The following is a 23623-nucleotide window of genomic DNA, read 5'->3' as shown; positions in this document are numbered from 1 at the left end:
TACTCATGCCCCAGTGTCACCACCCCAGCAGAGGGGCCCACTGCAGTTTCCTTTTGCTCTCTTAAGGTAGGTCTCCTAAGGTAGGACTACCCACCTCTTTCCATTCACTAACTCTCCTAAGTGTGGCCTTGGTAACCCTGTGTTGGTGTGCTGTGAGCTAACGCAGTACCTGCATGGTGCACAGCCCTCTTTATAGGGTGATTGTTCACTGCACTACTTGGTCAATGGCCCCCCAGGGAACATAAGCCACCAAATGCATTTCCTAGGCTGCCTCCTCTACCTGGCAGAAGCTGGCCAGGTAGCTTTCTTTAATATGGTGCATTTCTTTTCATAAAGCCACCAGGTAACACATTTATATGCATCAGAGAGTGACTTGCAGACAAAGAGAGGGAGAGAGAGGGAGGGAGGGAAGATCATGTGTATGTAAGTGCTATTCAGCTGTGAGTCTGGGACCCCACTTTTCCTCTTGGGATCAAGTGAACTGGCCACCCAACCACAGATGATCTGGTTATAAAGTGAAATGACAGCCATGGCTGGACTCCTGGACGGGATGCATTGTGGGCACATGAACGTGTTGCACTCCACAGGCACATTCAGCTCCAGAAGGTGATTGGCACTGCTGAGCCCCACCCTCCGACTGCCTTCACTCCTGTCTGGTTGCCTTGGTCCATGCTTTTCTTCTCCCTCCCCCTCTGCCAGTCTCCATGATTGACATCCCCTTCATATCTCCTGTCTCAGCTCAAGCCTCACGTCCTCCCAAAAGCTCGCCCCACCATTTATTCTCTTCCTGTAATACTCATTGTTAACTCAAGGCAGAATCATGCTTTTAAAAACACTATCTACTTTCTCTCCTTTATCACATACCTTGCTTCCCCTACTGACCAATCTGCAAGCTCTCATCAGACAGGGGCCCTCTTCCATTTTTCTGGCATCTGCTGGGGCTCCTTTGCTGACTGTCTGCAAAGAGGCCCCCAACAACTTCTTCCACTACTCCTCCCCTCAAGAGGTAGAATCTCTCTCTCACCATATCTGGCCTAGCCATGAGACTGGTTTTGATCAATGGGCAGAAGCAACAGTTAGTTCCGGGACTGAGTCTTAAGGGGTCTCGCTGTTCCTGCTTTCATCCTCTTGGAAGCCAGCTGCCAGGTAAAGCAGCTCAGACCAATGAAATTCGGCAAGAAGGCAGGTGAGGCCCCCCAGCCAACAACAAGGCCCCAGGCATAGGAGTGAGGCTGAGATCTTTCAGCTCCAGTGAAGGGGTCTTGACTGGAGAATTCTAGAATCTCTGTTCCTACTATAGGGCCAAGGGTCATGAACCTTGTCAGTTTTGCCAAAGGCAACCCCGATCCCATTTTCTTCCAGAATGTGACTTCCCAAAGCTGGGGTCCACTAGACATGGCTACCCACCAGATTCTCGTTGGTCAGCCGGGATATCTCCTGCTGGATGCCGAATTCCACCTGGGCCTCTGGGGAGAGCAGTAGCGTCTGGCAGAAGGTCTGCTGCTGTTTGTCCATCTCCTCCTTCAGGGCCTCGAGCTGGGCCTTGAGACGCTCCACCTCCTCCTCATGCTCCAGGCTCTGGGCCTGCAGCTGAGCCTCCAGCAGCCTGTGCCAGGGAGAGGACAGATGAGCACGTGGCCCAGGCCAGGGCCCCCTTTGTGAGGGGGCACAGGCAGAAACACAACAGGGGAGCAGCCAAGCATACAGCAGCAGCGGTTGCACATCCCGCAGAGGGATGAACGCAGCAGGATACAGATGCCATGGGGACCACGAGGCAAGCAGGCCAAACTGTCCTCCTCTTAGATGATGGGAAACCAAGGCCAAAGGTACTTCTGGTCCTAAGCCTTTTTCTCGACCCTTGTTCCTCATTCTGTGAGCATAGTTTGATGGTTTGGGATTGAAAGATTGTCTCCCTGTCAAAATGTCCATCAACAGAAATACATTTCTTAAAGCATCTTTTAAATAAAAACATCTACATCTGCCCCAAAGTCCACAAGAACCTCCTTCTTAAGATAAAACTCTGGCAAAACTGAGCTAATTATATTATTCACATATTTTCCCTGTGGCAGATTCTCCACAAGTTTTAGAAAGGCAAAATATTAGCCGCTTTCTTTTTTATCTTTACCATTATTACTAGCCCCATTTTATACATACAATTACTACATACACAATTTTTATATACAAGTTTCCTCCAGCCAAAAATGAAAACTAAGACTATTTGCAAATGATCTTGGGGAAGGTGTAAGATCAGCTGGTGTCATGACAAGAAGCAGAGAGATCTAGAGATCTTGCAAAGATTGAGAAGAAGTCTCAGAACACTCTGAGTCAAAAGGCCCAAGACCAGGAGAGGTGCCAGTTACCTGGGCAATGCTCCCATCATAATAGAAGGCAAGAGATTAATGAAGGCTCATGGGCAGCCTCATCTTCAGGAAGTTAGATGCTAATATGACCATGATGCTGTCCTTCTTGGACTTAGTTACTTAAATCAGCTTTCTGATTCAGTGCAGCAGGCTTCATATGGAAGAAAGCTAGGGTGCTGGGGGAGAGGTACTGTACTGTAAAGAGCTTCCAGACATGGTTACATGGAAAAAATCCACCCCAGTGTCTTCCAGGGATGCAAATAACGATTATGACCAAGGTAGGCACACAGGTAGGAACCAGGTTGTGCCCAGGGGACAGCTATTAGAGGCTGTGGCTGCCCTGGATGAAGGCGCCATGTTTTTAATTGTCATAAGACAGGTGGGACCATGTCTACAAGGGAGCAAGAGAGAGAGGGAAAGTCTACACTGTTGATATAAGCAACCACATTTTATGTAGCTGAGTCAGCTCCACAGCAGCAGTGGGTGTAACATCTGACTCCCAGTGGCTCCTCAACAAAGTTACATGATTGAAGAAGTGATTGAGAGAATCACTCATTCACTACAGGCGATATTACCTATTACCAAAGAAAAATAACATGAGATTTGTGGAGGATAATTGGGTAATTAAATCAGGATTTTAAATGAAATACAGCATTTAGATAATATCCAATATTGGCTACAGTAAGCACTTTAAAAGTAGTCACCAATAAGTTATACATTTAATGAGAGAGAAAAGACACTCTTGGGTTCTAGGCGAGCTGCCCTGAGGATTTCTCTCCTGCCTCGTGCAGCACGTTCACTGTTCATGTCTTATTCTCCAGGTGGACTGTAGCTGAGTGACTCAGCCAGGGTCTGTTCCTACTTAAACATTAGGCTAGCCACCTCATCGTGCAGGTGAGAAAACTAAGGCCAAAAGAGCTTTGAGGCCACGACCAGTGGCAGGGCTGATTCTAGAAACCAGGACTCTTGATTCATAGGTCTGTGCTTTATTAATGCATTCAGTTGCCGATTCATGAAACCACATCTGATCTGCTGATGGAGAGGCACAAGGAATCACCTGACTTCATACAAGGGCCCTTCCTCCAATAAAACAAACTACTTGCTGGGACAGAAATCTGATCTTACTGAATAATAACCATGATAGTAACAGAAGTAGCAGCTAATATTTATTATTCCGTGGTTACATATCAGGCATGTGCAAAGTACTTCACCTGTATTAACCTTATTCCTTATAATGCCCCATGAGGAAGGTCCTATTCCATTCACAAGGAAACAGACCCACCATGTCACCTTGCTCACAGATTGTGGGGCTACATCTGAACCCAGAGAAACACTACCCTGTCAATCAGCTGAGTAAACTTTCTTTTTCCAAGAAGAGATGCTCTTGGTGCAATGGTACCTTTACTACATCCTCAGCAGGCAGCAAGGAGAAGCAGCATGAGGGCTTCCGGCTCCTGCTCCGCCACCACCTGGCTGAGGGAGCTGGGCCCAGCACTCATGCCACCTTGTCGAGTCCCGGTTTCCTCTCTGGAAAGCGAGCTCAATGATCACCAGTCCACCTCTTGTTGAGCTATGCCACAGCTCTTAAAAGCCACCTGCGGTCAACAGGCCTATGGTGTGACCATCACATGGTGTCCTTTTGGTGCATGCCTACCCTGTCTGGCTAAGCTGCTCACCCATTGCTGAGGGCCAGTGGGTTTCAGGCAGAGACTCTGATATCAGATGGAACCAGGTTCAAATTCTGGATCTTCTGCTTCACCAGCAATTTCCTTAAACCCTCCAGGCTTCAGTGTCTCCACCCCACGAAGGTGCTGTGAGGCCAGATGTCAAGGTGCATGCACTGCACTTGGCTGCCATCAGCACCAGGGACTCCCGGAGATCAGGACCAGCACACGTACTGATGGCAGGCTCTGGGGGGCACAAGTCGCATTTGGAGCACAGCCAGCAGCACAGATCAGGCAGACATTTTTGGCTGATCCTGCAGTTAGGAGGGCCAATATGTAGTGTGGAAGCAGCACAGACCCAGGATTCCCCAAAGGTATGTTTCCTTCTCAGCCTTGTTCTAAAGAGCTGTGTGCCTGCTGCCATGTGACCTCCCGCACTTGTCTCTTTCTTCACCTATAGAACAAGTGGGCTGGACCATGTGGTTCTTGAGGTCCACTAAATGCTATCACCTTGACCCAAACAACCAGCCACCCTCAGCCATATCTGCACAGCCCGGGCACAGCGACAGATGGTCAACCACAGGGGCTACCAGCCAGACTGCATGCCAACTGTTCCCCGTGCTCTCGCACCCACTGTAGCTGAAAAACGGTTAAGCATAGACATGAGCAGGCACAACGGACAAAGCAGACACAGGAAGAAAGGAATACGTTCCACCTGGCAACTTGCTTTAGGCCTTGGTAGGCCAAGCCGAGTTCTCCATCTTCATTTAAATATCCCCAATCCTCAGTCTTGCTAGAAACAAAGGACAGAAAAACAGGGTGTCCAGTGTAGAGGGAAGAGACAGGCAGGCAGAGTGTCCTGGAAAGTGAGGAGATTCTAGCCAAGGTTTGGAAATGAAAAAAAGGCAAGGCTCAAGAACTCTCATTTTCCCTTCTTCCTCTCCTGTCACCTGCAAACAGCGTCTCTCCCACAAGTTCTCTGGTTTCAGGTACTATCTTGGAAGTGGGTTCATGTGGTCTCATGTGGGGCCTGCTAATAACCCCAGGTGGGAAAGCATGCTGACCAAGAGACAGCAGAGGGCCAGCTTGTTCTGGTAACTCTGTAAATGGCAGCAAGGCAGCAGTGCGGGTAGTGTGGAAGCATTCACATAGCCTCACACGTGGTGCTTCCCTCAATCAGATTGATTCAAACAAGCACAGGGAGAGATGCAAAAGGGGCTGGGAGGACAGAAACCTAAGTGTGCATGGAGGAAGCTGCAGGTAGTGAGGAGGCTCATGGTGGGGAAGGCATTGCATCTGCAGAGCAGCATGGGAAGCCCCTGGGGGACGTCAGGACCAACCAGGGTAAGGAAGGAGACTGCAGACACTACCTGCTTTTCAATGCAGATCTTTCTGAGACTCCTTAAAGGCACAAAAATATTAACTAATCTTAACTCCAGCTCTCCTTGCAGGGTCTTTCTCAAATAGCTAAAACAAGTTTTGTGATGCTCTAGATGAGAACTGAATGATGTCTCCCCTTGACCTTGGGACTGGGGTGCATTACCACTTTTTACTCAATTTGGGAAAGCAGGACTCCTCACCCCTCTACATGCAAACTCTTTTGCTGTCTCCAAGTCACCCAGTGTCTGCCCCATGCCAGCAAGGGCCGCTGCTGGAGGTCAGGTGTGTCCAGTGTTTCACCTCCACCTAGGCCCTCAACTTGCACCGCCCTGGGCACACAGAGATACTCAAGGGCCAGCAGAGTTGGGTGCAGGAGGGCAGGTAGGGGCCTGCTGCCCCCAGCAGGACTCTGCCCCATCTCCCTGCTCCTAACAGCCTCTGTTCCTGGAGTACTCCTCCTGCAGGCCAGATTCCAGCTTTCTAGGCAGGAATAATGGAGCAAGAACTGCATCTAAACAGCCCTAAATGAGGACCCGTAATCCCCTCGTCCTCATTCCCAGGGGGCAAACCATCTGTAAACCAAAAATAAAATCCTAAGGCCCCACCATCTGAAGGGACTTCCTCCTCAGCCAGGGCTCTTTTAATGTTTAACCTGAGAGACTGTTTCAGGCCACGATAGAAAGTGGGGGTCGGATGTGCCTCATTATACCTCTCCATCATTAACATTAACACAGACTTTAACAAATCCCAAACTCATAACTCAGCATCATCCCGTCTCAGGTGTTAGTGCCTGCATTTTACTAGGGGCTTTCACGGCTGGTGCTTTAACCCAAAGGCACAGCTCACTGGAGGACTATAGACACCACGGCAGTGATTCTTGGGGAGGGCCGGAAGTAGAGACATCAGCGCTCAAAGAGAACAAGTGCAGGGATCCTGGGCTCCACCCACCTCCTTTCCCACACCAGAGAGACACTGACTCCTGCACCAGGACCCAGGGTCTCCAGACCTTGCACTAAAGCTCCTTTCCAGCCTCCAGCCCCCCACCCCCCAGGGAGGGGCTGCTGGGGCTCTGTCTCAGAGGGTCACCTCACCTCTGTCGTCCCCATATAGCTACAGACTGCAGAGCTCTCTAGGGTGGGGCACGCGAAGCTGACTCACACAACAAGGAAGTTAGCATTAATGCCCAGGCCACCAGCCTCACAGGGCCATACTCCCAGAATTCTTAATTCTGCAACAAGCCAGGCACTATGGACAAAGATAAAAGTAGAGAACTGTGCAGCCCAGGCAGCCCACAGTGCTCAGGAAATCAGACACATGAGTAAATTAAAAACCAGTCAACCAACTTGCTTCAGCCATTGGTTCCCAGAGGAAAGAACCCCTGGAGGAGATCCTCCAGCTCCACTTAGGCTATTATGGGCCAAGGCCAGGGAGGGAGCGCTACCTCCTGGTGGGAAAAGAAAAAGCCCAAACTACTTGGCTCAGGATTTTTTGTTGAAAATGTAAGTGCTTGATATCAATTAATAAATCTACAAATATTTACAGAGAGACCACTGTGACACACAGAGATAAGTTAACTCGCTGCAGTCAGTCTCCAGCCACAGGAGGCAGTGAGGCTCGGCATCCAGGAAACTGGCTGGAGAACCTAGCATCAGGGCAACTCCCAGCCCCACCTGTAATGAGCCCATGGCCCGGGCTAATCACCTCCACATCCTGGGCCTCTCTTTCTTTATGGGTAAAGTGAAAGCAGCCCACTGAATTATCGCAAAGGTTTCTTCCAGATCTTTAATTACTAACCTTACTGCAAAGGTTTCTTCCACATCTTATAAAAACCCAGACAAGGCCTAGGATAGTATTTACTTGGCCTCTGTGAAGATATTGAAAAACAGGATCTACTAACCATGGCCCTGCCACAGTTAAGAACCTGCCTTCCTGAGGAAACAGATAAGGTTCCTGCCAGCTCAGAGATGGTCAGTTTCCCGGTTCTAAAAAGCCCCCTGTGGGCTCCACAGATAGCCTAACTTCTTTAGTTCATACCCAAGCTTTCTATTCAACCTCCTAGCATATTCCCTGGGACCTCTGGGAAATGGAAGGCACACTCCAAATGCCAGGAACAACAGAGAAACATCTGAGGCCCTAGGCCTGGCCACATGAGGGTGAACGGTTTGTGGATTGATATGACCCAGCCATGAAATCACAGCAGACCCAAACTGTGCTGCCAACTCAGGACCAGCAGAACTTTGGGAAACATAAGGAAATGATCACCTCCTTGAAAAAAGCCAAGAGCTCTTAGTCAGAACTGGTTAAAGCTGGGCCCTCTGGGGGAGGAGCTGGGCAGAAGCTAGCTCTTCCTGCCTTCTTTGCCATTCTGAGCAAGGCAGCCCACAGCAGCCGAGGCTCAAGGTCAAATGAGCCAACAGCGCCGAGCAAATCTTGAGACTGCACATAGTTCCTTGTCAAACACAATCTCCGCTGTCCTGGACAAGCCCCTGGTGTGTGTACGGGGAGCGGGGCGGGGTGGGGGGTGTGAATAATAATCCCAGGTGCACCCGACCAAGCCCAGGTGGCAATGCCTGGAGGCCTCCTGTCTTGCTGGGGACCTGCTGGGTGGAGAGGAGCTGCTAGGAGGTTTTCTGGGACTTCAGGAATGCACCAGTCTCACTTTGGAGTTCTACACTCTTGGTAAGGCTTGGGTAGAAGTGGACAGGAATCAAAGAAGCACTGTCAAAGAGCCCAACTGGAGCCCTGGCCACACTTCTGCCCCTACCTAACTCTGACTTTAAGTGCTCACCCCGAGGTGAGGCTGGGCTGAGGGCAGTGGCAACTTGTGCCCTCCTAACCCACTTCCCCATCCTTCTCCCATATACAGCCCTGAAAAGAAGACAAACTGCCCAGCACCCAGCTCATGTTCACAGCCCTCTTGCCCCTTCATTTTCCTATATATAAAATGGTGATAATGATGCTGGTGTCTCTTAGTTCCTAGAGGTAAAAAAGGAGAAAGCTTTGTGGAAGCAGAAGTGCCACCCGCATTCCTGCAGCTCCTCTCAGAGCAGACCCTCAATAATAGCTTCTCTCCCCAGAGTTCGAAACAAGGGAAAAGACACAGTTATAGGGACCAAAACAAAACTCTATAAACTTACGAAGGTTAGCAAGTGATAAAGGTTCTGAACTTGAGGATCATGAATGCTTAAGGAGGCTATGACTGGGAACGTGATGGAAGCCCCCAGAAATCTAAGCAAAATTCAGCATATGAGTGTAACCTGTTCTAGGGAGAGGATAGATGTCATCAAAATTCTAAATGATCTCCCACAAATCACACATGTGTAGATATAATTTATATTTAAACAGTAGAACTCTCCATTACAGAAAAACTGTAGGAAAGGCAGAGCAGCTGTCTATCTCCAAAGCACCCCAATTGCCAGGGTGGCCCTCATGGTAATGGGAATCCCCTTGTCATGGGCTCCACAGAATCCCAGTTGGGTCCCTGTTCCCTGCCTCTCCTCCCTCAATGCTGGGATTTGCAGCAATCATGAACACTTCCCAAAGCTAAGACCAGACTGGGAGAGAGGCAGGCCCACCATGGCCACTTCCACAGCACCTGGTGCAGCACACACTGCGGAGCTGGCTCTTCAGGCCACCACTCCCTAGGGCAGCCGGCTCCTTTTCTGTACTTAACTCAGTTTCACAGGCTATTAATTTCCTGTTGTACGCCAGGCTTGCTGGGAACAGAATTATTTTAAGATATAATAAAAGCTATTTTTATTTTATCACCATCATTATTATTGCTGTAAAGGAAGACAAATCCAGGGTATTAAGCAGCCCCTGGGAAAACCTAAACTGAGGTCTGGATCCCTGACAACCTCTGCATGAATAAAGGGGGCTGCCAACGGTGAGGGCTCTGAAGATCGGGGAGATATGCACATCGCTTGTCAGACCAAGCACATGGCTGCTTCTTCCTTTCTACTTTAATATCACCTGGGCTTTTTCTTTTTTTTTCTTTTTTTATTTTTTTAATTTTATTTTTTTTTTATTATTATACTTTAGGGTTTTAGGGTACATGTGCACAATGTGCAGGTTTGTTACATATGTATCCATGTGCCATGTTGTTTTGCTGCACCCATTAACTCGTCATTTAGCATTAGGTATATCTCCTAATGCTGTCTCTCCCCCCTCCCCCCACCCCACAACAGTCCCTGCAGTGTGATGTTCCCCTTCCTGTGTCCATGAGTTCTCATTGTTCAATTCCCACCTATGAGTGAGAACATGCTCACCTGGGCTTTTTCTTATTCATCTCATTTCTTATCTTCAACCCAAGATAATTTAAAATCACTAAATCTTGACTCCAGTTTTAGCACTGAGTCACCTTCATTCCTTTTCTCCCTCCTTTAGGGAAAAGAATTATACCTCTCTTGAAATAAATTTAATTTCCTCCTGGAGCCTGCGACACCACCTTCAACTTCTGATTACCTACCCAGTGGTTGGAAGCCGCCCCAGCCTGACTCAAGCCTTGCGGATTCTACCTTGACTCAGGCACAGGCCACCCGCGGGCCTGAGCTGTTCCACCCCTCCGGGCCTCAGTCTCCTCCTCTGCAGAAAGAGGGACTGGATGAAAAGATCTGGGAATCAAAGCACCAGAAGTCTTCAGTGACTCTGTGACATTCTTGCAAAAAAACTTAAAGTTGCACTCACAGTGCCACCTACTGACATTTTTGGGAAATGTTTGCTGTTTTCACCAATTTTGAACAAATATTTAATGATCAACATTCTATTAGTTGAGGTAAGAGAAAGGTAGCCAGGGAAGAGGCCAGCTCCGTCCTTTTTTTATTTTTATTTTTTTGGAGACACAGTTTCGCCCTCGTTGCCCAGGGTGGAGTGCAATGGCGTGACCTCGGCTCACTGCAACCTCCGCTTCCTGGGTTCAAGCAATTCTCCTGCCTCAGCCTCCCGAGTAGCTGGGATTAAAGGCACCCGCCACTACGCCCGGCTAATTTTTGTATTTTTAGTAGAGACAGGGTTTCACCACATTGGCCAGGCTGGTCTCAAACTCCTGACCTCAGGTGATCTGCCCATCTCGGCCTCCCAAAGTGCTTAGATTACAGGTGTGAGCCACTATGCTTGGCCAGCCAGCTCCGTTTTTATAGGTGCCCACAGGGGTGTGAGGAAGCAGAGATGATAACAACGGTATCACGGCAGTAACACTCATCATGTGCGCACCACAGGCAGGCACTGTCCTAAATCCCTTACACAGATGATCGGAGCCCACGCCATCTTCCCCAAAGCCACAGGAATGATGCCGCTATGGCTGTCCCCAGTTCACAGATGAGGCAACTGAGGCACCTATCGGTCATGTGACCGCTACTAAACCATGAGGAGTGGACTCAGCAGTGCACCTTCTCAGACACTCTGCCTTGGGGGTCTGCGTTCTGTCTGCTGACGACGCTTGGCCCTGCTGCTGCCCTCAGACAATCACTCTTGCTTGCCTTAACCCTGGCTCAGCTCATCTTCGAGGGGACAGTGGTTGCTAAACTCACACCCAGGGAGATCTCATTTTGGCTTAGACGGTGGAGGTGAAATGCTCCTATTCCACCCCCAAGTGCCCAGCTTGGGTTCCATCTGTTCTGAATGACAGAGGGTGGGACCCCACTGTGTGACACACACTGCATGCATGAGAAGGGCATTGCAGCAGGTGGCTAAGCAGCTCTCTGCTGCCAGTTAGCCACCCCCCACCCCCTCCCCAGCCAGCATCCTCTCAAGGAGAAAAGCTGTTCTCAGCCAGACCTTCCTATTCCACTCCTGTCATCTTCCCAGGGAAGCTCCCTTCTCCTAATCCGTTTCAGGGGACCTGGGCTCTAGATGCTGAGAGTGTGTTGCTCGAGCCTTGCTGAGCTAACAGTAGGGCAGGGGTTCTGACTCAGTCTTTCCGTGTCCTCTAATAAATAATTCTCTGATGCTGAGCACATGGTCATCACCTGAGGAAAACCCCAGACAGACTCGGCTGGGCAGGGCCCTTCTCCGCGGCCTCGTCCAGCAAAGTTGACTGCAGCGGCCTTACCTGTTTGTCTGGCAGACCCCGTGATAGGCCTCAATGGCATCCTCCTGGTCAACATGCTTTTCACTGTTAGGCCAACTTGATCTGGCATTAATGTTCGGCTCCTAGAAAGCCCCAGATAAAAAAATAACTCTGGTTAAACAATTACCACAAAATGGCTTTATATACAAACAGGTATAAAAACATGCCTTTGGGAAAAGACAAAGGCCTGGAAAGAACAGAGATAACCACAATCAAACCCAGGCCAGGAACATGACTCCAAAAGGTCACCTTGGAAGAGACACAGAACAACGAGGCCAGGCTGAGACAGAGCTGCATGTGGGGCAGTGGGGGAAGATGGCCAGGAGGTACCCCTGGGAGGAGAGAGCACCCAAGCCCAAAGCACACAGGTAGACCCTGGTTTAGCTGGAATCCTCCACACTCGTCAGCACCTGCTTACCCCAGCTGTCCCGAGGCTCATGCCCAGAAGTGGCTCAGGCTTTTAGAGCCCATGGAGTGACCCACGTGGCCTCTGTCCCCACCCTCTGGCTCTAGTCTGTCCCAGAAAGTGAGAACATTAGGAAAATACAGTGAAAAGGACTTGTGACCCTGGAGGACTGAGAAGGACCAACGACTCTCTCCACTCCAGAAAGCAAACAGCAAGGGGTATGAAGTGAAAAGGCCACCCTGAGGTTACCTATTAAATATCTTCATAATAACTTCAGAAGAGTCTAGAAGCTTGTAGCTGCATCCCCCAGGGAAGGTCATGCTGACAGGGCAGCAAGTCTTTTGCTCTGCCTTTCTAGAGGAGACCCCACAGCGAGAGACTCTGGTCTTTCAGGTTTTAGACCCTCGTGGGTAAAGATACATTAAAAAAACACCTAGGGTCACCCTTCAGCAGCCCCACCGCGGGCCGCCATCTTGTTACCGCGTTCCTGCCGGCGAGTCGCCGCTGGTCGGCGCTCACGATCTGGGTCCTGAGGATGAGCACCTCCTCCTTGCGCACCTCGAGCTCCTCGTGGGCCAGCTTGAGCTGGTTCAGCAGGAGGCTGTAGCTGTCTGGGGAGCCGTGGCTGGAGTTATTCTGCGTGGCTTGGTCGGCCACGGCTTTCCTCAGCTCATTCAGGTCATTCTTCAGCTTTTTGTTCTCTGACTCCAGCTCTTGCCTCTGGAAGACAGCCCAAGGGTCGCTGCCATTACTCCCTGCCGTAGGACCCTCTCCCTGTGTGGGCCTCCCCTCCTCCTGTCCACTGGAAAACTTCGTTCTTTAAACGTTGAAACACATGGAAAGTTCTGACTGCCATCAGCAAGCAGTCAAAGCTGGGGCCTGGATGTGAACTCATGACTTCAAGTCACAAGCGTGAAGCACCTGCACAATGCCTCCAGAGCGGCAGTCTCCGAAGTGATTCAACAGTGTTTGTGTTTCTAAACACGTTTGGCTGTGAAACTCTTCCTTGTGGAAATGCTGGGCTCACAATTTTAAATGACATACAGTAAACATAAGAATTCCTAGAATCCAAATATGCTCACACGCTTTGTGACTTTCCAAGAAAAGATACAAGAATGCAGGATTTCCTAAATTTATTTGCCCAGAGAACCCCTTGCCCCCTATTTTTCAGGAAGCATCATTTTTGTCCTCGACTAATTAGACTTGGAAGATACACCAGAGACACAGTTTTGTTGTTTTGGTCATATAGAAAGCCACCAACTGTCACTGTCAGCAGAGGAAAAATACCTACATACAGAATCGAATGTGCTATTGGAACTCAACTTTGGAACATACTTCATATTTTCTGGGTAGTACATTTAACTTTGTGTTTGAGATGAAGTCTGATGATCACACACAAACTGCCAGCAGGACCCTGGGATACATGAGATTCAAAATTTCCCAAAGGAAACCCAAAGATGTGGATGAGTATGCATTGGTTGCATGTTTGTTACAGAGCCATAGCATGAGGGAACCAGGAGACCGCTGGGGAGAATGAATCTCTTGATTTGCTGAGTGAGGAAGCTGAGCCCAGGGAGGGGGAGGGCTCCCGACTCCTGGTCCAGGGCGCCCCCATGACTCCACCATATATGTGGTGATTTCCAGAAGATTTAGAACCATGCACAGAGATAACTCTGCAGACATGATGAGGGCCCCAAAGTAAGGTGATTAATAATGATCACTGATGAGTCACCAAGCCTATGGTGAGTCTATTTACTAAGTTCAGGAGTTAAGGATCCCCTCAGTGCCTGGGCGATCTTCTGGCAGCCAAGGTCATCCTCAGGAGAGCCAGCGTCACATGCTAGAGGAGCACTGGGTGCGGAGGCAGCCCTGGGTCCCCTCCTGGCTCAAAGTGCACACTGCACAGTCCTGGAAACTTAGCCTCCTCAGGTGTGGCTTAAGGGAGTGAGAACAGCTGGTGGCTAAGGTTTCCTCCAGCCTTGATAGGCCAGAACTGAGCTCGGTGACAGCTGTCGGCTGGGTGCCTGTGCTGACAGCCACGCCAAGCCCTACTCAGCTGTGAGATTGTGCCTCAAGACAAAGAGAGCCAGGTTGGGTGAAAGCTCTGGCTGTTTTTCAAGGATTTCTACCCAGGGCACATCTGTGACATTTCTATTTATCCCATTCTCTAAGCATTCCTGGACACCATCTCCCCTAACCATACCCCACTGGTCCCCTACCCATCACCTCTCCTCTCCACTCCCCTCTCCTCCCCCACAGGCTCACTACCATTCCCTCATCATCCTTTCTGGTCAACAGTGCCAAAAGAATATGCATGCTTTATTGTGGTAAAAAATATAAAACACAAAATTAGCCATCTTACCTATTTTTATTCATTTATTTTTTTGAGATGGAGTTTCGCTCTGTCGCCCAGGCTGGAGTGCAGTGGCGTGATCTCAGCTCACTGCAAGCTCCGCCTCCCAGGTTCACGCCATTCTCCTGCCTCAGCCTCCTGAGTAGCTGGGACTACAGGCGCCCACCACCATGCCTGGCTAATTTTTTTTTTTTTTTTTTTTTTATTTCTAGTAGAGATGGGGTTTCACCATGTTAGTCAGGATGGTCTCGATCTCCTGACCTCGTGATCCGCCTGCCTCGGCCTCCCAAAGTGCTGGGATTATAGGCATGAGCCACCATGCCCGGCCCCATCTTACCTATTTTTACATGCACATTTCAGTGACATTAAGTCCATTTATGTTGTGCAACCATCCACACCATCCATCTCCAGAACTTTTTCACCTTCTCCAGCTGAAACTCTGTCCCCATGAAATACTAACTCCCCATCCCTGCTCCTTATCTGCAGCAACCATCATTCTACTTTCTGTCTCTGAGTTTGACCCTTCTAGGTACCTCGTATAAATGGAAACAGATGAATTTGTGTGAAAGACATATTTTTGATGCACCCAAATGCTATGCCATTTCAGTTGGAGAATAAGGGAGTCCCATTCCCCAACCCTGCCTCCCACCAATCTTCATCATCTACCTTCTTCAGGCCAGGCACTGTGCGAGGTGCTACAGGCACAACACCTGCTTAGAACCTACCAATTACACTAAAGTACAGATCATGGCACTGCAGCCTGGAACACACCATGACACGAGTAAATCCAGAGTGACTGGGGAACACAGAAGAATGCCATCCACTGACTCAGAGGGGTAGGGCCAGAGGGTAAGGGGAGGGAACAACTGACAGCTAAAGGACAGGAGCAGCTAGCTATGTGAAAAAGGCAGACAAGAGGCCTCCAGGTACAAAGGCCTCAGAGAAGGAGAACAAGCAGGACTTGCCGGGGAAATGCTGTCATGCAGAAGGCAGAGCAGCGGGGGTGGGGGTCAAGAGATTCCAAAACCCAGGGAAGGGAGCTGGATCCAGGAAAAGGCAGTGAACTGGTCATCGCAGAGCTTCAGAAGGGGTTCCCTGGTTTCCATGGGGAGATGGGCCACTTGGCTGGAGTACAACGTGGCATGGCCCATGGCAGGGAGCAGAGGGAGATGTGAATGAGATGCAGAGATTTAGGAGGTGGAATTGTCAAGACCTGGAGACCGCTTGGATGTGGGAAGTGAGTGGGAAGGAAGTCTAGATGCTTGGGTGACGTGTGTCATCTATTGAGACAAGATGGGGTTTCAGGGTTCAGATGTGTGCAGCTGTAGTCCCCACGGCACAGTGAGCAGTTGGAATTATGGGCTAGAGATGGACCAGTATGTTGGTGAGGACTGAAGTCTTGGGAGGATGTGTGGGTGGGTGGGGGTGAAACCACCCTAGGAGAGTGTGCTGAGGCTGAGCCCTGCACACCGCATGCTTCTGATTTCCTGTCCCTGGGTAGCCCTAGGTTAGCTGGACATTGGACTGGGCAGGAAACCTTTCTGTAGAGAGTTTGGGTGTCTGTTTCTTAAACTTCAGTCCATCCCTGGAAAGCACCCTATGAGGATGACCACTACAAAGTAGATAGTTCACGCGGGATGAGCGTTACCACTGGAGGTGGCACAATTTTGAATAAGGGTTCATTGAAATTCTATATATAGTTAACACTATACCACCATTCTATAACTTTGTAAGATTTTAAACCAGTAAAACTGATCTGTGTTCCATAAAACAAGCTAAAGTTGTGAAAATGGCTCTCACAAATCTAGCCACAGTAAACAGTAATGGAAACAGTTTGTTTTAAAATTATGAGGAATTTTAATAAAATGGACAGTCCAGTTCTCTCTCAAAAAAAGCCTAGTTTCATCACAGGATTATTTATAAAAGTAAAACATGAGAATATATTCATCAGGTAGAGAATGGATAATTGTGATAATCCTGTCATAAAATTCTAATCAACCATGGAAATCATGTGTACAAAGACGTAGAAAAATGCTCGTTATAGTGAGAAAAAAAGCAGAATAAAAATTATATATAAAACAACTATATAAATATGCATATAAAAAGCATTAGAAATAAATATCCAAATAATATCAAAGACTGCCTTTAAGTGGGAGGAATATGGATTTTTAAAAAATTCTCTAAATTTTCTTGTATTTTAAAATTTTTCTAACACGAACAGAATTAATAAATTTACAAATAAAATGAAAAATGTCTATAAAAAGGATACATTAAGGAGAAAAAAAAACACTCAAAGGATTTTCTCAGTTGAGTCTTTTCTGATGCACGTTCAACATTGGATAAGCCAATGGCTGGATAGTCAGTTGAGGTGAAAAGTGTTTAAGTGCCAAGCTGGACTCTTAGTTCTCTATCATTCTTGCACAAACTCTGAGTCAGTGGGTACCATCTCCTGATTTGAATCCAGCTCTGGCTGATAGCAGGTCGATAAAGAAAAACCAACACTGCTGCTGGCTGTAAGCAGGGTCTGTCTGCCCAGCCAGCTTCCAGGTCAGCATAGTCATGGCTCCTTTTGGCTACCAGGCCTGTCTCAGGCACGAGGGAATGGTGAGCTTCCCCCTCTGCTGATCCTAGAGCCACCCCTCCTGCCCTCACCATCCCTACCACTCATTCTCCTCTGCTTTTGCACACTGGCCGGGGCTAATAGTCACTGCAGGGAGACCCATCTTCCATCCACCCTACTCAGGCCTCCGGGGACAATGCTCTGCAGGAGTGACTGGCCCTGAGAACCCTTCTACATGACCTTACCCCAAATGGGGGCACCTAAGCCTTGTGCAGGGCACGTAGTCAATGTGCTTCTGCTGAGAGCTGCAGTTACTTTTTGCATTCCAGAAGGATCAGCAGAAATTTCTAAAATTCTGGTAAAAGGGTTTAAGCAAAAAATCACTACTTGTCAAGGGGTCTTCCTAGAGTAGCCTCATCTCATGCATGTACCTGTGGGCAGCTTTTTCAAATCCAACTGAATAAGGATCAGGTTGGAAGAGGCAGCTGAGTGGCCAGGTGTGTCAACTCATCATCTTAGCGCTTTGACTTAGCTGCTCAGGTACAGTCTATACTTTTGGAGGGCACAGTACACTTCCCATCCCTTTGCACACTTCAGAGCATTCAGGAGGGATGTGCACAGCGGGAGCTCACTAAATATAAGCTGACTGTGTTCTGCCTAAAAGCCCAATTTCCATTATTATAAAAAATACTAGTAAGTGGTAGTAAAGTCCCCTGAAAGTCTGGGCTGGACCTGGTTGAGAAGCACCCAAGCCAGCCTCTTCAACATGAGTGCTTCCTTACAGTGGGTAATTTTAACCCCAGGGGTCCCCAGGACCAGCCTCTGTGACAAGGCCCACAGGTAAAATCATTTCATCAGAGACAATGCTGGGAAAATCAGGTCTCACACCCTCAGAATCCTGGCCTAAGTCAACAGCAGCAGAGTGGAGCAGCTATTTAGACTTGTGGCAGTTTAAGACAAATATTTATTGTGCCCTCTCTGTGCCAGGCCCCATGCTTGGCAGTGGAGACGAGGCCTGTAAAATCAAGAAGGGGCATCTTCCTCAAGGACAGCTAAATGGGAGGAGGAGTTTTTGCGCTGATTTTAATGCAGGAGTCTGGGAGGCAGTTTCGTGGGTAGGATAGTACAGTGGTTCTCAGACGTAAGTGGGCAACAGAATCCCTTGCAGGGCTTGTCAAAACAGATGGCTGGGCCCTATCCCAAGCTTCTGATTCAGCAAGTCTGGGAGGAGACCTGAGAATCTGCATTTCCAGCAAGCTCAGTGATGCTGATGCCATCAGTCCCACATCTACTCCTGGGAAACTACTGGGCCCCTCTCATTAGTTCTAAAAGGATGGGTGGGATTGATGCCCCGAAAGTGCTACCTATAATAGTTCACATGCTCATCTTCATCCCCAGGGGCTAAGCCTCCCTTGGGAAAGGCGGGTGAAGGCTGGCATGCAGAAGTCCCCTTGCTGCACGCATTTATCCCACTGAAAGACTCCCAGGCTCCTTGGAGGGTTTTGAATCTTTGGAATATCACATGAGGAAAGTAAGTCTAATCAACAACTCCAGAAGGACATCTCTATGACACACCCTCCTATGCCATCTCTGTGGCCGTGGTTGTTTAAAAAGTCAAATGGTGCTGGGAAACTAGACATCCACAGCAAAAGAATTAAGTTGGGCCCTTACCTCACATCTTCAACAAAGATTAACTCAAAGTGGATCAAAGGCCTAAATGTAAGACCTAAAATTGTAAAACTCTCAGAAGAAAACATAGGGCAAAAGCCTTATGACATCAGATTTGACAACGATTTCTTAAACATGACACCAAAGGCACAGGCAACAATATAGACAAATTGGACTTCATGAAAATTTAAACATTTTGTACACCAAAAGACACTATCAGAGTAAAAAGATGACCCACAGAATGGGAGAAACCATTTGCCAATCATGTATCTGATAAGGGATTAATATCTAGAATATGTACAGAACTCCTAAAACTCAACACAAAACTCCAAACAGCGTAATTCAGAAATGGGCAGAAGACTGAAAAGACATTCTTCAAAGACTACATAGAAATGGCCAATCAACACATGAGAAGATGCTCAGTATTACTAACTATTAGGAAAATGCAAGTCAAAACTACAATGAGACATCACCTTACACCTATCAGAATAGCTACTATCAAAAAAAGAAAAGAAAAGAAAAGAAAATACTAAGTGTGGGCAAGGATGTGGAGAAACTGGAACCCTTGTGCACTGCTGGTGGGAATGCAAAATGGTGCAGCTGCTATGGAAAACAGTATAGCAGTTCCTCAAAAAATTAACAATAGGATGGCCACATGATCCAGCAACTCCACTTCAGGGTATATACCTAAAAGAACTGAAAGCAGGGTCTCAAAGAGATACTTGTATATCCCTGTTCAGTACAGCATTATTCACAATAGCCAAAACAGAGAAGCAACCCAGATGTCTAACAAATGGATAAGCAAAGTGTGATCCCTATACACACAATGGGACACAGTCTTAAAAGATGGACACATGCTACAATAGAGATCAACCATCAGGACATAAATGTTAAGTGAAATAAGCCAATTACAAAAAAAATACTATACGATTCTACTTATTTGAGGAACCCAGAGTTGTCTAATGCAGAGACAGAAAGTATAATCGTGGTTGCCAGAGGTTGGGGGAGGAGGAACTGGGGAGTTGTTAATGGGTACGAGCTTCAGTTTTAAAAGATGAAAAGAGTTATGGAGATAAGTGCTGGTGAGATGCTAGCATAACATTATGAGTGTATTTAATACCATTGAACTGTACACTTAAAAAGGGTTAATTATGATGGTAAATTTTTTGTGTATTTTACCACACTTTAAAAAATTAGAAATAAGCCATGGGAATGATTCAAGGCTGTTCTCCTGGGCAATGTAGCTGTTACCAGAGTTATTTATTTTTTGACAAGTCAGGTGCAGCAGTAAGACAGGGGAAGGAATAGAACAAGGAGTTCTATCTGTAACAGACTGTGAACAGTCCATTGAGATAACTCACTACATTCAGACCAACCAGCCAGAGTTATTTGTAGTCCTGTAAGTGACTGGCAGGTAGGCTAAATTCCCACATTACCACGTCTTTGAGGATGGGAATGGGGTGGGCCTCTTCTGAAGCCCCTTTTCTGCGTATTCCTCTCTGACGTGAGACCCGCTCACCTCCCATTGTTCTACCACACTGTCTCCCTGCGTGCCAGCAGAGGACACACTGGCAGATCCCTCTGCCCTATGTCTGCCCATGCAAGCCTTGATTTTTTTCCTAAGTGATTTTTAATGGCCATATTTTAACTGAAATTGTATTGGGTAGGTCACGTATTTATTATTTCTGTAGTAGATACAAATTTTTCTTCATTCCAAAGGGGAAGAAACTACAGCATGGAAAAGGGAAGCTACCTGCTTATGGCTCTCCTTGTTAGCAGACTGGGGCTCAGGGCCTGATTTCCTGATGCCCAGATTTGTCATCTGCCCTCTGCCGGGGAAGCGTTCCAGGAAGCCTGTCCCCCAAGAATCTTACCTTCAGACTATTGTAGGCCAGATCTGCATCCGGGTCCAAATCTATGTCAGTCTGTGGTGGTTCCGCCTGCATGGATAGAGACACAAAGATAAGCGCGGACCTCGAACAAGATATTCCACAGAGGTGTTTCCAACTGTGGTCAAACTTGCTCATCCTGCCTGTGCGTGAATACCCAACATCCCCACCCTCCACAAGTCCACTTCCTTCCCACCTTCAAAGTGCAGCTCAACACTCCAGCCTACCATGAAGTGCTCCATCAACACCTCCCTCCTGTCCCCATCCCCACCTTCACTCACATGGTCCCCACAGGCACATATAGGTTGAATATGTATAGCACTGTGTTATGGCTTGAATTTTGCCCCCCAAAAGATATTCTGAAGTCCTCACCCCTAGAAACTGTGAATGTGACCTTATTTGCAAATAGGGTCTTTGCAGATGTAATCAAGTTAAGCTGGGGTCATTTGGGTGGACACTAATCCAGTCGGAAGAAGACACAGGGAAGATGACCATGTGAAGATGGAGGCAGAGGCTGAAGCCATGCAGCTGCCAGGCAGGGAACACCAGGATGGCCGGAAACATGGGAAGTTGAGAGAAAGGCATGAAGCAAATTCTCCCTTAAAGCCTTCAAGAAAACACGGGCTGTCAACACCTTGATTTCTGACTTCTGGCCTCCAGACCTCTGAGAGAATGAATTTTTGGTTTTGTCATCCAGTTTGTGGTGTTTTGTTTCAGCAGCCCTAGGAAGCTAACACACACTGTAAAACTACGTCTCTAGTAACAAGGCTAACAAGTTACGTTCCAATTTATGAGGGAGGAAAGCTCCCCAGTGTGTTGTTTCCCAACTAAACTCTAAGCACCTTGCAGAGAGCTGCTTCCTCCATGACACTACCGCAGGTAGTAGAGATGGCCCCCAACACTCTGTAATGCTGTCTGACATCAGAACTCCAAAGCTAGTGCTTGTCTATGGCAATTTCTGGAATAACAACTCACTAGGATTCAGCTGAGCAAATAATTCCTCAGTTATTTAGCTGCTATTAGACTTAAATTGCCAATAAGAAGGGGTAGAAACAGCTTCATAAATGGTTAACTACTTGAAGCAATTTCAAGTAGTGTGATAGTCCCTGAATAAGATGGATTTTTGGAGGTAAAAATGGACAGATCACTTAATGAGATTACCTACATGCTAGCTAGCAGTGTTAAGTCCTCCCGCTGTGGATGCACTAGCATGCCCCAGGCTTGGAAACAGGAACAGGATCTGAGCATCTCCTGTACTACTCCCAGTTGAAGGATGCCTACACTTACCGCACTGTTTCCAGCCCTGCAACCTGGGGTTAAAACCCCTCCAAGGTACCAGTGTCTGTTTTGCCTCCACCACCACCAGTGGTACAGGTGGCTACGGCTGTCCAGGGTCCACATTCAACCTGCTGCTCCGGTGAGAGTTCTGTACTTGTGTTCTATGTAGCATGGATTTGCCATGTGTCCATGGATGATATTGAGTACATTAGATTCTCAGAAAATGGAGATCACCTACTTAGACTCAAGGGGCTCTATTAAGATGGGCTGGCAGTCATGTTTGTAAGTGGGAAGCCCATAGGAATCACCCTATTGGCCAAGGTGACTTTGTCAGGCTTGAGAAAGGGAGGTGGCTGGGTGGGAGGTCAAATGCACTGACTGTCATAGAGGACCCACCCTCACGGCGCCTCAGTCACTCCCATACTGATGGTACATCCCACGGGCTTCCCTGCCATTCCTCACTCAGTGCATGGCCTCTCTCTGCAGCTGAGACCTGAGCCATCTCTCTCCAGAATGAAGACCCAGGTAGTTCAGGATCCCTCTTTGGACCAACAGCGAATCCAAGAACTTGACCTCCAAAAGCTCCATTTCAGGGTGCTGTAGAGGGATCCCATACCCTCTCCCAACCCACTCCTGCCTTTCCTTCCTTAAACTGTCAGAAACAAGGCCATTCTCCCTAAAGAGAGATCCTTAATATACATGACAGAGCTATGGCCCAAGCCTAGAGTTCTAACTATTGTTCAGTGGTTATTTTGGAGGAAAAAGATACCCTTTTTTATTTGGTATCCAGAGAAGTTCTAAAGCCAAGATTCCAAAATTAGTTGGCATGTCTGCAGTGGGGAGCCTGGAGAATGAATCTTTAGGTACAGCTGGATAGGCCAAGAACTTGTACATCAGGCACCGCCTGATGTTATCTGTGTAGCTTTTCATAGATTTGATTTGCACTTGCCTGTCAGGGCAGCTTTCCTTCCAATTCAATGAGTCATTTAGAAACCTAATCTTTTCACTTTCCATTCTGAACCAAATCCACCTGAGAGATTTAAACCCATCGGCAAGATTTACCTCCCCACTTACTGCTCAGGGAGAAAAAAAACAAGAATTTGCTAGCAATATAGATCAGAATCTGTAACACAATTGATTGCAAAGGGAATACAGGTGGTGCAAAAAATGACTGGACACAGAAGTGAGGGAAGGGGTAGGGATTGAGAACATGGGGTAGGTGTCAAACTCCACAGTTAATAATTCAGGCCTGAGAACATACCAAAGGTCTTTTTCAAACCCACTATGAGGTCAGCTGATGGTATAACCCATGGCAGAATTGGCCTTGTACCCTTTAGAAGTGGTCCTTCTATCTCCAAAGAAACAAATGGTTCTTTCCTCCTTAGCACTGCTATAGTCAATGGATTCTCTACTCCTATGGCACCAACCTGTTTGCACTCAACTTGCATTTATTTAAGTGCTACCAATGTTATTTTTTTACTTTTCACCTGTGTTATGTCTGGTTTGCCCACACATAACATCTAAATTCCTCATAACATTTACATTCCTCAGTGGCTGGGGATTTCTCTTATATTGTTATCTGCTGTCCTTTAATGAACATTTTGTGTACCTACTACATGCCTGGCATTGGCATAGTTCTGAATGCAGCATGGGGGCCCAACGGTTCCTTGAGATGGAACAATTACTTTTGGGGCTACTAAGATTTCAAACAATATCCTTTCTAGACCCAAGAGGCTGCTGATAATCTGGACTGAGGCAAGGGTGCAGCCATGAGAGAGGAGGGTGAGTGACACACCCTCAGTCTGCCTCTGACCCAAAAAGGCTGAACCCAAGCCCACGCAAGATCCCAGGTATGAAAGGGCGATAGGTTATCTCTGTGAACATTTGACTTCTGCTGTATTTACACTCTTATTCCACACCCTGGTCCTCCTGGCAGGGAGCTTCCCTCTTTGCAAGTAGGTGATGATGCCACAGACTTCCCCCTAGCTTCACCAGCGG

At 47.8% G+C, this 23623-nt stretch overlaps 1 protein-coding gene across 1 annotated transcript in view; it reads right to left on the bottom strand.

Moving 5' to 3' along the window:
• Positions 1–23623, bottom strand: part of MYO5B (myosin VB) — a 403095-nt gene that overhangs the window by 29144 nt on the left and 350328 nt on the right. The window contains exons 27-31 of the mRNA XM_030810458.1: positions 20333–20398; positions 12358–12597; positions 11454–11554; positions 4740–4817; positions 1408–1606 (exon numbers count right to left, since the gene is read on the bottom strand). Coding sequence (XP_030666318.1) covers positions 1408–1606; positions 4740–4817; positions 11454–11554; positions 12358–12597; positions 20333–20398 — 684 coding nt within the window. The remainder of the gene's footprint in view (positions 1–1407; positions 1607–4739; positions 4818–11453; positions 11555–12357; positions 12598–20332; positions 20399–23623) is intronic.

This window comes from Nomascus leucogenys, chromosome 4 (genome assembly GCF_006542625.1).
Source record: "Nomascus leucogenys isolate Asia chromosome 4, Asia_NLE_v1, whole genome shotgun sequence".
Lineage (NCBI taxonomy): Eukaryota > Metazoa > Chordata > Mammalia > Primates > Hylobatidae > Nomascus > Nomascus leucogenys.
The sequence above is the reverse complement of the archived record's forward strand: the minus strand, read 5'-3'. Positions and strand labels throughout refer to the sequence as shown.